General features: G+C 50.7%; 1 protein-coding gene across 1 annotated transcript in view; it reads right to left on the minus strand.

The window, feature by feature from the left end:
- Positions 1-13,500, minus strand: part of Ndst1 (N-deacetylase and N-sulfotransferase 1) — a 64,565-nt gene that overhangs the window by 25,496 nt on the left and 25,569 nt on the right. The window contains 2 exon segments of the mRNA XM_052742246.1: positions 4,525-4,848; positions 4,850-5,425. Of these exon segments, the coding sequence (XP_052598206.1) occupies positions 4,525-4,848; positions 4,850-5,038 (513 nt within the window). The 5' untranslated portion in view covers positions 5,039-5,425.

Genomic DNA, 13,500 nt, shown 5'->3' on the forward strand with positions numbered 1-13,500 from the left:
CTATCATCTCTTCTGGGACTGGTAAACTCCTGTTCATCCTTCCAAACCAAACACATATACCAGCTTCTGGCAATGGCCTCCCTGGGATCCTGGCAAAGCCTCAGGGCTGCACTGGGTTCAGAGCCTCCCTCCTCCCAGCCTGGGCCTACTTGAAAACAAGGCTATATTTCTTACTTTGGATCCCTGACACCCAGCAGGGACACACATTCATTTGATGAGTAACTATTTTTAAGAATGAAAGAGGAACAGATAGCTGTTGGTACCTAGCACCTGATAGCTGTGGGTCCCAGGGCTAATTTATCAGTCTGCAGCGACTCACTGTACCAGACATTATAGTAAGTATTTAATGAGATATAGTGAGAAAAAGACAGACAGGGAACTGTGTAAAGTGAGAAAAGCAGATATGACCCTCCTCTTGAGTTAAGCAGGAAGGAGAGACAGCCATCAAAACCACATAAGAACAAAACATGGTACACCTACATGGGAAAGGTCACAGCTGTAGACCAGCACATGCTGGGCAGTCAGCTGCCTCAGGAGGCTCCTGGAGAAAGGGCCTTTGGAGCTTGTTACAGAATGAGTGATCAACTAGGAGAAGGCAGAGGTCAAGTCCTAAGAATAGCCAGTGAAAAGGCCCGGAGGCAGGAGAGAGCACAGCGTGACCGAGAAAGAGCAAGGAGCCAGAGAACGATCAAGAACGGACAAGAGGCAGAAAGGCCATTGGGGGCCAGACCCACAGGTCCCTGGAGCTGTCAAAGACTCTACCCAAGGATTCGGAATGAGGGCACAGGTTCCGGTTTGCATCTGGAAAAGCAAGGAGGGTCACCCACAGGATACCTGTGGGGCTGCCCTGGTGAGCACCATGCCTGGGCACGTGCTGAACAGAAAGCAGATGGTAGGTTTTAGTCCAAGCTCTGCCAGGTGCAGAGCTGAGCCTGCCCAGAGGAAGCTGTTTACTAATCTTAACAGTCGGGCCTTTTCTCCTTCCCACAAAGCCTCTGCAGGGGCCTGGCTTTGTAAACTGTGATAAGGAGCCACTCTGGATCTCCAAATGCAGGGAGTGCCTGCCAAGACCCTATCCTGAGCCAGCCTCAATGCTGAGGTGCAAGAGACTGAGACCCATCTTCAGAGACACCCTCCTTAGGCTCCCTGCTCCCCACCACCCTAAGTCAGCACTGACACAGAGTGTGACCTATGAAGGGACCCACAACACATCAGGCCCTGTCTACCACTGCTGAGGCCTGGAAACCCACTAGGCACTGGAGCTCAGGGATCCCATTTCAAAGTCCTGGCCCTGAGCTTGCTGTGAGGTGCTGGTAGCTTGTCCAGACACAGCACCGCTGAGGAAGAAGTCAGGCCAGGATAGCTGCTATCACAGGCAGCCATGGAAAGGTTTAGCCAGGGAAGGGAACAGAGGGCCTTGGCACTGGAGACGCTAGCCCTGTCACAGGGTCCTTCTTCCTACTCCTCAGCACCAAGGAGACAGGGGTCACCCTGACTTAAGGAAGAGCCTGAGCAAGGACTGGGATATGGAGGCCTAGCACAGACTTCCTTATGAACGGTCAAGCCGCCCTGAGAAACCCTACATCCCTTCTGTGGGGCTCTAGTCAGTTTGTTCCTATGCGGTCTTCAGAGGTCATCCAGTTAGAAGCAATACGCCAGGTTGTCAAATCTTGGCTGGGTGGCATACTATGTCACTCTGGTAAAGCCACTTGATTTTTGAGTCACGTTATCTGAAAACAAAGTGCCTACTCTATGTGTCAGAGCACGCAATGCAACATGCTGGGCCCTGGAAAGTCAGGTGGCCTTCGCCGGCCCTCCGAGTGTATTCAGACGCAGACTCTGCAAGGCTGAGGTGGGATAGTGTTAGGAATGGTACAGGTGAGGACCCGACCCCACCTCAAGGACTTCTCAGGGGCACAGCGTCAGAGCCACAGACCAAGTACAACTGCTGTGTTTGCTGAGCTTGGAGTGGACATGCCACCCCAGTTGCCACTGATGGAGTGACTCCAGGTGCTGGCCTGGTCCTTGTATGTCTCTCAACTGTCACACTTCTAGCATGGTCTAGAGGCAGGAACTGTAACTAGTCTCACTGGTTGAACATCCTGGCCAAGGTCACATTGCTTCTAAGTTTCATAAAGATTTGACCCAGGGTCTGGACTTTTCAGCTCGTGACCTCACCCTGCCTTGACAATCTGAAAGGGGCGGAACTTGAGCCCTGGCACGGGCACTTGAGTCGGCCAAGTCCAAGGCACGGCACAGAAAGGCAGCCTTTGCAGAAGAGCAGTGGCGTGCCTCAACCACCAGGAGGCGGCATTCTAACCGAACAGTCACAAGCCTCAGCTCAGATCCAGGAGGAGTCTTGACTTATGCAACAGTGTAGGGAGAGCTGAGTTCGCCACTGACCCCAGAGAGACCGTAAGCATGTCCCTGTTCTTAACGGGCTTCATGTTCACTGTACGCAAGGAGCTGAGGTTACACAGGACCCGAGCTCTGATGTTTTAACTAAGCTTAACGTCCATGCCCCAGGCCTAGAGGAGTCTAGTACACACACAGGACTTGACACTGACGTTCATTAAGTAAAGAACAGTCAGCTCGTAGACTCCTCAAACCTTAGAAAGACCATGCCTATGGCTCAGGGCTTTCTGGACTTGAATCCTGGATGATACTTGGTAGAGGTGTGAGCTTGGAAACATTTCTTTTTGTTGTTGTTGTCTTGTTTGTTTCTTGTTTTTTTTCAAGAAGGGGTTTCTGTGTATAGCCCTGGCTTGTCCTGGAACTCACTTTGTGATCAGCCTGCCCTTGAACTCAGAGATCCACCTGGTTCTGTCTCCCGAGTGCCGAGATTAAAGGCATGCGCCACTACTACCAGGCATTGGATACATTTCTTAACCTCTCTCTGCCTCAGTTTCCCCTCTCTTAAATCACCATACCCTCTGCCTGCCTTGGAAAATGACTTATTAGTGTGAAGTAAGTTAATTTGTGAAGCAGGCAGGCAGCACCCGCACTGAAGGAGCGCTCAATAAACGTCAGCCGTTCTGATGATTCTCAGGCCTGGGGCTCTGAATCTACCTTAATGAAGTTCATGCCAGGAAAGGGTAGAGAGTAGAGGAGAAAAGAAAAAAGCACAGAGACAATGGAGCCAGCCTAACTTTCTGCTTCTGTGAAGCCATAAACCAGGCCAGTGTTCCCCAGAGGGTGCTCTGTGAAAGAGATCAAGCTGGCTGAGAAACAAATCATACTGGGCCGCCCCGCCGCAGGATTTCTAAGGGCCTTTGGTTTTTTGACTCACTCTCCCTTCTCAGTGGCAGAGCCTCCTGCTGTATTAGTGCATGAAAGAGCAGGCTGTGGGAAGCCTGGGCTAAAGCAGCCCCGCGCAGCCCCTCCCAGCGCCGAACAAAGGAACAATGTGCGCAGAGGCTTGGGACACAGCACCTTCTTGTTCTATGCAGTAGCCCTGCGCCCTCCTCAGCCCCCTCAGGCCACTCACAGGCGAAAACTTTCCTGGCTGACCACAGAGTCCAGGACTGGCCCCACACCCACTCTCGAATACCCGTCTCTGCTCCCCTTCATTTTACATTTCTCACAGCCGCCACTGCCTCTGTTTCCAGTGGCCCACTCCATCCCCACTGTGCTAAAATGTCAGCTCTGTGAGAGCAGGGACTTGTCGGTTCCACTACTCTATGCACTGGTACTTAGCAAGGGCCCAGGACACTGGAAGCATCCAATAAACAAATATCCCCCAAGCCCCCAAGTCAAGTCCCCAGCTGGGGCCTGCATTCATCTTTCATGACCACATATCCATTGTCCCTGCCCCCTCCTCAAGGGCAGACCTTCCATAACAAGCTTTAAGCAACGACTCCCCACCCCCATCCCAGGGGTGGTTCTGGGAACTCCACAAAGCCCGGAGCAGCTCCCCACCTGCAAACTGGGATTTCTTTCTCCTTTCTTCTAGCGCAAAATGGCTCTGGTTTGGGAAGCCAAACTTCACCCCCCACTATCGATCTCCAGGAGGAAGACAATGGAAAGCCAACCTGCTTCAGATGAGTAACAACCCTCTTGGTTTTGTTTTGTTTGTTTTTTGGTTTTTTTGGTTTTTCGAGACAGGGTTTCTCTGTGTAGCTTTGTGCCTTTCCTGGAACTGACTCTGTAGCCCAGGCTGGCCTCGAACTCAGAGATCCGCCTGGCTCTGCCTCCCGAGTGCTGGGATTAAAGGCCTAACCCTCTTGCGCCTGCACTTGCTCATCTGAGATGACTGCCGTGGCAGGGTTCAGAGTCCCTAGCAGATGCCTTTTCCTACCCTGCACCCACCCCCAAGGCTCCTTCAGGCAAGTGCCTGCTGTGCACTGAGCCCCATGTGGAGTAGACAACACCTCCCAATAGTTATTAAGCATTCGCCAGCGAGAAGCAGGAACCCACTTAACCTTCACCGGAAGCCTGGGAGCTTAGGGCTACCACTGCACTCATTTTACAATGCCAACTGGTAGGTGCTTGGCTAACAAGTATAGAAACCTGCTCCCTGAATACCTTGAAGAAGCCAATGATGCCCACGCCGTAGGCCACGCAGTACTTGTCCAGCAGCTCCCGGTTCCAGGCATCCAGGTTGACATACTTGAGGATGTTCTCATAGATGATGAGGGCAAAGCGGCCACGGCCCTTGTCAGTGAGTGTGGGCATGTCCCCCTTTCCGGGTGCAATCTCTGTTCTGTACTTGAAGCGGCTAGATTCCAGGATTGCCACTACCTCCTGGCCCAGCTGCGAATAGAGGCTCTCCACAAAGACCAGCACCAGGGGGTCTGTTCGGGAAGGGGCAACTGCCTGCACAGGCTTGATCGGCAGGAGACGGCTGGGGGGCCACGGGTGGAGGGTCCCCACAGTCAGACTCCGAGGCATCTGCTGAGGGCTCAAGGCTCCGCTTCCAACCGTATAGGTAGTAGGCAGAGACAAAGACGCTGAACAGGCAGAAGGCGAACAGCAGGAAAAGGACAGCCTGGGGGGACATGTGCCGACACAGCCTCCGGAGGCACGCCAGGGCAGGCATCCTGGCCCCCAAGACCTCAACCCGCAGAGGCCCAGCCTGGCCTGGCCCCCGCAAGGCCTCACACAGGAGGCCCAAGAGCTGTCCACTGACTGAGAAATTCAGACACTTAGAAGTAAGACGTTCAAAGGGCAGCGGAGAGAAGGATCCGGGCCCCTGGCCCTCTCCCAGCCAGGGGCACAGTCTACAGGCTGGTCTTGCTCCTTCCTTCCTCTACACCCCTTTATGTCACCATGGCAAACCCCAGCGTGGTCCTGTGCAGAGCGGAAGTGCCCCAGGGCGTCAGGGCCTCCTGGGGGTGGTCAACAGCAGGTCAGAAGATGGTGGGCCAGCCAGGGGGTGCCGCATGCCGCTCTCTTGAGTTGCACCCGCAGGGTGAAGGCTGGGGAGCTGGGGAGAAAAGCAGAGAGTCAGAGGAGAGCTTTGAGAGCCAGCTGACCACAGAAACACGGGTCCTGACAAGGTGGGTTCATGTTGAAGAGCTGCCACCCAACCTGACACTCTTTTATCTCTGTGAGCCTCAGTCTCCCCGTGTGTGAAATGATGCAGACAGCAAAGGTAACCACACCGTAAGGAGCTGGAAAATGAGGGCCAACAATGTACAGAAATCACTAGGAGTGTACTTAAAGAAGCATCCACCAACGGTAGCTGCTAGTTTTCATTATTAGTAAGCCAAGCTAGGCCAAGAAAAATCCAGAAGCAGAGCTGGAGAGATGGCTCAGAATAACTTCAGTACTCAGGTTAAAAGTATTGGCTGTTCTTGCAGAGTACCTGGATTCAGTTCCCACCACCTACATGGAGGCTCACCATTACCTACAGCTCCAGTTCCAGGGAATTCAGTGACTTCCACAGGCACCAGGCATGTTCACGGTACACATACATACATGCAGGCAAAACACCCCATACACACACACACACACACACACACACACACACACACACACACACACACACACACACACACAAATACATTATCTTAAAAAAAAAAATCCAGAAACAAAATGTGACACGGAACAGTGGCGAGGCCTGGGAGGAAGAGAGAGTATCTGAATCAGGACCAAACAGCACATCCTCCTGTCCACTCCCCTCCTGCCTCCTACCTTCTGCTTTTCCTTCCCTCTGCCAGCCTTTCCTCTAAGTGACCCCAGCAATCCCAGTCACGAACAGAAGCAGCCAGAGCAGGACTCCAACCCAGAGCTGTGTACAGAAGCCTGCGGGAAGTCACTGCCGCTGAAGCATCAGTGAACTCACCCTGTGAGGTTCCTTCCACGCTGGGCTGTGGTGAGTGAGGATTGATGGAACAAATGTGTCTGAGGGGTATGATGCAGGGACACTCAGAAACAGGGATGGTGAGCATCTCCCCAGATGCAACCACGAATCTCACTTCCTCAGGTACCTGCTTGGCAACCTTGGGTACCAGGTGACCAAATGGGGCAGGTAAGGACTTCCTCTACACTGGGCCTTATCCACCCAGACTGACAGAACTCTAGATTCTAGCTCTTTCCCCAGCCTGAGCCCCACCAGGGGACCCAAGCCAGAATACCCGTCTCTGTCTGGAAAGGGTAAGCAGAGACCACACATACAGTACAAAGGCTCCAATTCCCATGTGCCCATAGCAGTCTACACACCACCCTCCAGCCCCCGTTACATGAGTGAAAACCACCAAACCAAGAAGCACCTTCCCACAGGGCACCCTGCAGACTAGAAAGCTCTCCATGTGGGTCAGCAGTCTCGGAAGTGAGACAGACTGGGCTGAGGCACCAGATGGAGAACTGGGAATCTGGGGGTTGGCCTTATGGGTAAAGATCGCTAATCTCCTCCTAGGCCCAAGACTCTCTGATGTGCTCAGCATGGGGACCATATGACAGACAGCAAGATGTGATCACTGCAGAAGCATTAAAGATGTCCCCATGGAAGAAGCAAGATGGAGTGGGAAGAAGCAAGATGGGGGAAGGAAAAGGAGGACAAATAAAATAAGTACAAGGGCTGGAGAGATGGCTGGGTGCCCTGGCTGCTCTCCCAGAGGACCGGTGTTCTAGTCCCAGCACCCACACGGCAGCTCACAACCATCTGTAACTTCAGTTCCAGGGGTCCAATGCCCTCCTCTTGCCTCTCTGTGGGCACCAGGTATGCATGTGGTACAAAGGCATACATACAGGCAAAATGCCCACATGCATAATAAATTTAAAAATTAAATAAATCATGTACAATTTTTTCAAGAATAGAATCTAATATACAGATATATGAAACCCATATTTTGTATACACACTTAAAAGTCCTATGAAAGGACTGGGGAAATGGCTCAGTGGGTCAAAGTGCTTGATAACCGAGCCTGATCCCAGCACTCCTACACTGAGGGAGGGGGCTGTGGCAGTAGGGGCCCCAAGAAGCTGTGTGCCTAGAGTGTGCTGCGAAACAACAGCAACAACCAGACACCTGCCTCAAGGAAAGAAAGCAAGATGGAAGATGAGAACCAACTCCAGAAAGTTCTCTGACCTCCACATACATGCTCTGGCATGCACAAGCCTGCTTTCCCACACACTAGCATCCACACACACCATTATACAAACACAGAATGGCTTTTTAAAATTTTGTTTTGTTTTTGTTTTTCGAGACAGGGTTCCTCTATGTATCCTTGGCTGTCCTGGATCTCGCTCTGTAGCCCAGGCTGGCCTTGAACTCACAGAGATCCGCCTGCCTCTGCCTCCCGAGTGCTGGGATTAAAGGTGTGAGCCACCACTGTCCGGCTAAATAAATATTTTTAAAAAAAGATTTCTCTATAGGAATCCAAATCCCAGTGCAGCTTATAAAGGCAAGTGCCCTACATGGGGGTATTCTCTATACATGGGAGTATTCTCTAGAAATCGCGATGCAAGCCAGGCATGGTGGCACATGCAGTCTTAGCACCCAAGAGAATGGGGCAGGATGACCACAAGTTTGAGACCAACCTTCTGTGTGCAGTGAGGTCAAGGCAGGCAGAGCTACACAGCTAGGCCCTGTCTCCAAACAAACCAGAACGCCTAATGTGATGATGGGATCTGAGACAAACATAACACATGAAGGATATTGACAGACATCTGCCTGTGTGTGTGTGTGTGTGTGTGTGTGTGTGTGTGTGTGTGTGTGTAAAAGCCAGCGGACCTCAGGTGTCATTCTCCAGATACTGTCTACCTTTTTCTGAGATAAAGATCTCTTACTGGGCTGGAACTCACCAAGCAGTCTGTGCTGTCTGGCCTGTGAACCCAAGGACGTACCTGTTTCCACCTCCCCAGTGCTGGGATTTAAAGCACACACACACACACACACACACACACACACACACACACACACACACACCCCTGTGTGGTATTTTACTTATACTGAAATGTGATTTTAATTGTATGTTAATAAATAAAGTTGTCTGGGGGTCAGAGCTATTAGAGTCATAGCAAGTGCGTGGCGGCGGTGGCGCACGCCTTTAAGGACATGGAGGGCGGTACATTCAGGCAGTGACGAGGCAGTCACATGTTTGGGTTTACAACCAATGAGAAGGCAGAACAGGAAGACTTTAAAGACAGACACACAGGAAGTAGGTCCTTTTCGGAGAGCTCTCTTGGCTGGAGAAGATCCCTGAATCAGGAAGGGTGAGGCTCTTAGCTCTGACCTCTTGGCTTTCTTTTCTGAATTGGCTCTGTGTTTCTTATTTTATAAGACCGTTGGTTACATCTACACACCCCCACCGCCCATGTATCATTAGGAGGGAACTCAGATACTCATGCTTACAAGGCTTACTTCACTGGCTGAGCTATCTCCCCAGCCCCTGACCACATATACTATTGAAACAATCTGTACGAATGTCTTTTTTTTTTTTTTTTCCAGAGCTGAGGACTGAACCCAGGGCCTTGCGCTTGCTAGGCAAGCGCTCTACCACTGAGCTAAATCCCCAACCCCATTTGTCTTTATTTTTGCTAAATATTTTTATGTACAGGATAGAAACTGATACTAAACACAAACACACAAACAATGTTAACACTGGTATCACTGGTGATTTTCATGTTCTGCTTTTCTGTCATGAGTAGAGGAGTTGGTCCCCTCTGTGCTATGATGCACCGTGATCCTGAGCTTATACCTTGTCCCTCTCTGGGTTTCCTGCCTGTTAGAGGAGGCTTGGGGGCTCTTCTATCTTTGATATTCTGTACTACATGCAGCTGGGAAAGAGGCTGCCCATCCAAAGCAGACCTCTGCAATGCCAGGGAGTAAGCAAGTGTAGGTGGTGGAGAAGGAACATGGTATCTGGAAGAGGTTAGAGGCATTTACTTTGTAGACAGACTGGGAGGATGGAGGAAGGCTTCCTGGGGCTAGTGGTACTTGAGCAGGCTAGAGCAAGAAGGACTAGCCAAGAATGGGAGAAAGAACAGCATGTGCAGCCACCTGGAGATAAGAAGTGTGATGCTTTCCAAGACTCCCTGAGTTCTAGAGAGCAGAACAAGAAAGGGCAGGTGTCCTGGCAGAGGCAGGAAGGCTAGAGTGACCAGCATCTCACTTACCAGCGATAGGCGCTATCTACAGCCCCAGCCATGGCCAGGCCTGACCCCACACCATGCCAACAGGAGCACAAAGCTGGGGGGTGGAGTCTGCCCTGATGGTCCCTGCCCACACCATCCATCTGGCCCCACAGAAGGGGAAGTGTCAAGCTCCGGTGTGTGGCACTATCTATCCCAGGAACAGCCTTTCTGCTTGTTAATAATGCAGTTCATGGTCTCAAGCATCTCAGGGTCAAGGGACCTGGAGAGAATCTGACAACATTTTTCAGATATAAAAACCACACACTTTAAATCAGGGCTCCACACAGGCTCCTCAGCTGAAACACCGCACTACTCTAGTAGGGGTCATCGATAATGGGGGAGACTGTGTGGACAGTAGGGAACACTATTTTCCTATCAGTTTTACTGTGAAAGCAAAAATGTCCTTTAAATAAAGGAGAGCCAGTTCAGCAGTTAAAAGCTCTTCCAGAGGACCTGAATTCAGTCCCCTCCACCCATGTTAGGTAGCTCACAACATCCTGTAACTCCAGCTCCTGGGAATCCAACACTCTCTTCTAGACCCCAGTGGCACTCCCACACACTCAAATACAAAATAAAAATCATTTTAACTTTGAAAAATACATACATGTACATATATTGTAAATTTAATAGTTCCAGAGAACTTAGACCAGGTGCCCAAGTCCAAGCAAGGACCCAGAGTCCTATATCAAGGAACTTTCTGATTGTACACACAACTGTCTGTGCCAGGTGGCATTATATACAATCGAGCCCCACCATCTAGGAGCTGGGAAGTCTTGGACAATTAACTACTCGGGGCCTCAGTTACCTCATCTGTAAGCCAAGCGAGCACTTCCACACCATGTCTCGGGTTTGCGGAAATGGAGGAGCTCAGAAGCACGCTTGGCACGCTGCGCTGAGCTGTCCGCTGCTGTTAGTACTCGCTCTTGCTGCCTCTTAACATGCTCACAACGATCCCTCACAGCATGGACAACAGCTTAGTTCACACGGCACTGCAGAGCTCATCTCTCTGGCAGCCCTGGAATCTAGCCGGGGCGAGCCCTGATTTCACAGAGGGAGAGCAAGTGCAGAAGTGGGGTGTCTGTTCCATGCAGTAGGGGGCCTGGCCTAGTCCAATGGCCTCCTCCTCTTCCTCCTCCTCCTCCTCCAAGAATTCCCATCTGTGGAGTCTGTGGCTTTTCCCAGGCCAGAGAGGGCAAAATAACTGACTCCCTTGTAAACAAAGCACTGACTTCCCAGCACCCTGGAAGGGAGCGTCTGCACAGACTATGCACAGTCACCGCACAGTCACCCGCCAGTACCTACTGAAAGCCCTTCTCACCTTCTGCATTAGAGGGCACCAGTGGCCCAAGGGACTAAGAACTGGGGAACATCTACTCTCTCTAGACTCACCAAGGCTTCAGGACAGCTGAGGCAATCTGGGCTCTTTCCCATAAACCACAGCCTTGCCCAGCCAGTCACCATATTAGTCAGGTAGCTCATGATGTTCCCATCCCCAGAAATGCCTCCCCCAACCTCTTGAGACACTTAATCATCCTTCACATGCCAATTCCAATGTCATGGCCTCTCTGAAGTCATTTCCAACCACCCCATTCTCACCCCAGGCCTATCCCTTAACATTCCCACCCCTTGCTAGAGGGTGGGAAATACAGCTCTGGAACCAGAGAGTAGATGTGTGTTCTCTGGTTTCTCTTTCATTTAGGAAATTCCCTCTAATGGTTGGAACCTTCATAACTTCTCTTTTAAAAGAGAAGGGACAGGAAGATGGATCAGTGGGTAAGGCACTTGTCACGTGAGCATGACATAAGTGCCTACACAAATGTCAGGTGGCCGTGGCAGCCCACCTGTAATCCCAGTGCTCGGGAGGCAAAGACGGTAGAATCCCCACAAGTCTTTCTAGGTTGACTAGCCAACTAGGGAGTTCTGGGTTCAGGTGAGAGACCTTGCTTCAGTATGGAAGGTAGAAAGTTAACTAGGAAAGAAACCAGACATCAGCCTCTGGCCTGCACACCCAACATGAGCACTCACCCGTATGTGCCCATCCACATGCCTACATATCTATACCCACACCACAACACGGGGGGCAGGGGGGAGAAGAGAGGAGAGAGCATGTTCTAGTAACAATTAGGTGCATATCCCTACATCTGCCATCCATCCGCTGAGACCCTGTCCACCTGGCTGACTTCTAAGAACCCTAGAAAATAAACTTTGCTTCCTTTCATCTCCCCAAGCCCTGGGTGTCACATAAAGGTGAGGACCAGGTACTAGCCATCATGGAAGCTCCCACTTCTTCTCAGATCCTGATGTTTCCAGATACGATAAATAGCTCCCAGGCAAGGTTCTTTAACAGTCACTCGAAAATCACTAAATCTTGATTCAAAACTGCTTCTTCCTGACTTTGAGTTTGTCTTTCATTCCTTCAGAAGCCCAGAGGTTCCCCTAATAAAATCATGACAGTTACAATTATAATCATCACCATAACTGGTACTGACACTACTCGTGAAGTGTTTACTATGAGCATCACACTGTGCTTAGCACCTTTTATACCTTATCTCATGTAATCCTTACATTATATGCCAATATCCTCATTTACAATTGAGAAAAATGAGGCTTAGAGACTGTCATTTTCCAAAAATCCACACAGCTAGTCCATTGCACAACTGAGATTTGAACTCAGATCCCAAGAAAAGGAGTGCTCCAGAGCCACAGGAGACACTTAGCTGTGGAGTTTGAGAAGGACCACAGCCACAGAAGCCTCTAGTCCTTAGCCTGACTTTCACTGCACTCTCCCAGTCCCAGCCTTAGCTTTCCCTGCCAAGGTGCTGGAGATAATGAATGAGATGCTCTGGTCGTCATAGAGACACCATGGCAACCCAGCACTTTCGGGAAATACCACGGTAACTGTGGCCACTGCTCTAGAGTTGAAAGTCACTCTCTACCCTACCTCAAAGTGCTTCTCCTCCACAACCCTGGGACCCAGAGGAAATGGAAGATTTCTTAGGGAGCAAGCTGTTCAGTGCATGGCAGCAGGAGAAGGGGCGAGCAACTTGGCTCGGATGAAAGGGTGGGCTCCAGGACTGAGACTGAGAGCTTCCAGAACAAACGAGGACCGGGTGAGCTGTACACTGGCGGGTGAAGTGTGTCACTGTGTGCCAGCAGGTCCTGAAAAGCACTGTGTGCTCATCTTCCTTTACCCAAACACCATCAGAAACAGAAGCGAGCCAAGTGGCTGCTAGCCGCAGTCAAGGCTCGGGCTGAAGGCAGTTTGCCAAGCTGGAGCCTTGGCTTCATTGTTTACCAGCCTGTGACCTTTATATAAATCTCTCAACTTCTCTGAACCTCAGTTTCCCTTCCTCTGCTGGGAAAACAAAATGTAGTTGTGTTATATTCTTCTCTATGATATGGATGGCTGGGTGGAGTGACTTTGATTTATACCTGTGATTTCAGCACACAAGAGACTGAAGCAGGAGGATTGCTGAGAGTTTGAGTCTAGCTTGAGCTACAGAGAGACTTTTGTTTTGTTCTGTTTTGTTTTTTCAAGACAGGGTTTACTCTGTGTAACGGTCCTTGGCTGTCCTGGAACTCACTCTGTAGACCAGACTGGCCTTGAACTCAGAGACCCACCTGCCTCTGCCTCTCAAGTGCTGGGATTAAACTCTTGAGTGCTGTTATTAAAGGGGTGCACCACCACCACCTGGCTCAAGACTTTTTTTTTTAAGTTGCACCAGCACACACACAGGTGTGTGTTTTGTATAGTTTATGGGTATGTGCACATGTCAATGCTCACAATCAAGATGTGAAAAGGACAGAAGATGCTGGTTATTCTCCTCTATAACTCTCCACCTTATTCCCTTGAGACGGTCCCTCACTGAACCGGAAATCTGCCGTTTTTCAACTAGGCTGACAGCCAGCAAGCCCCAGCTC

The sequence above is a fragment of the Peromyscus californicus genome, unplaced genomic scaffold (genome assembly GCF_007827085.1).
Source record: "Peromyscus californicus insignis strain IS unplaced genomic scaffold, ASM782708v3 Scaffold_17__1_contigs__length_78620276, whole genome shotgun sequence".
Classification (NCBI taxonomy): domain Eukaryota; kingdom Metazoa; phylum Chordata; class Mammalia; order Rodentia; family Cricetidae; genus Peromyscus; species Peromyscus californicus.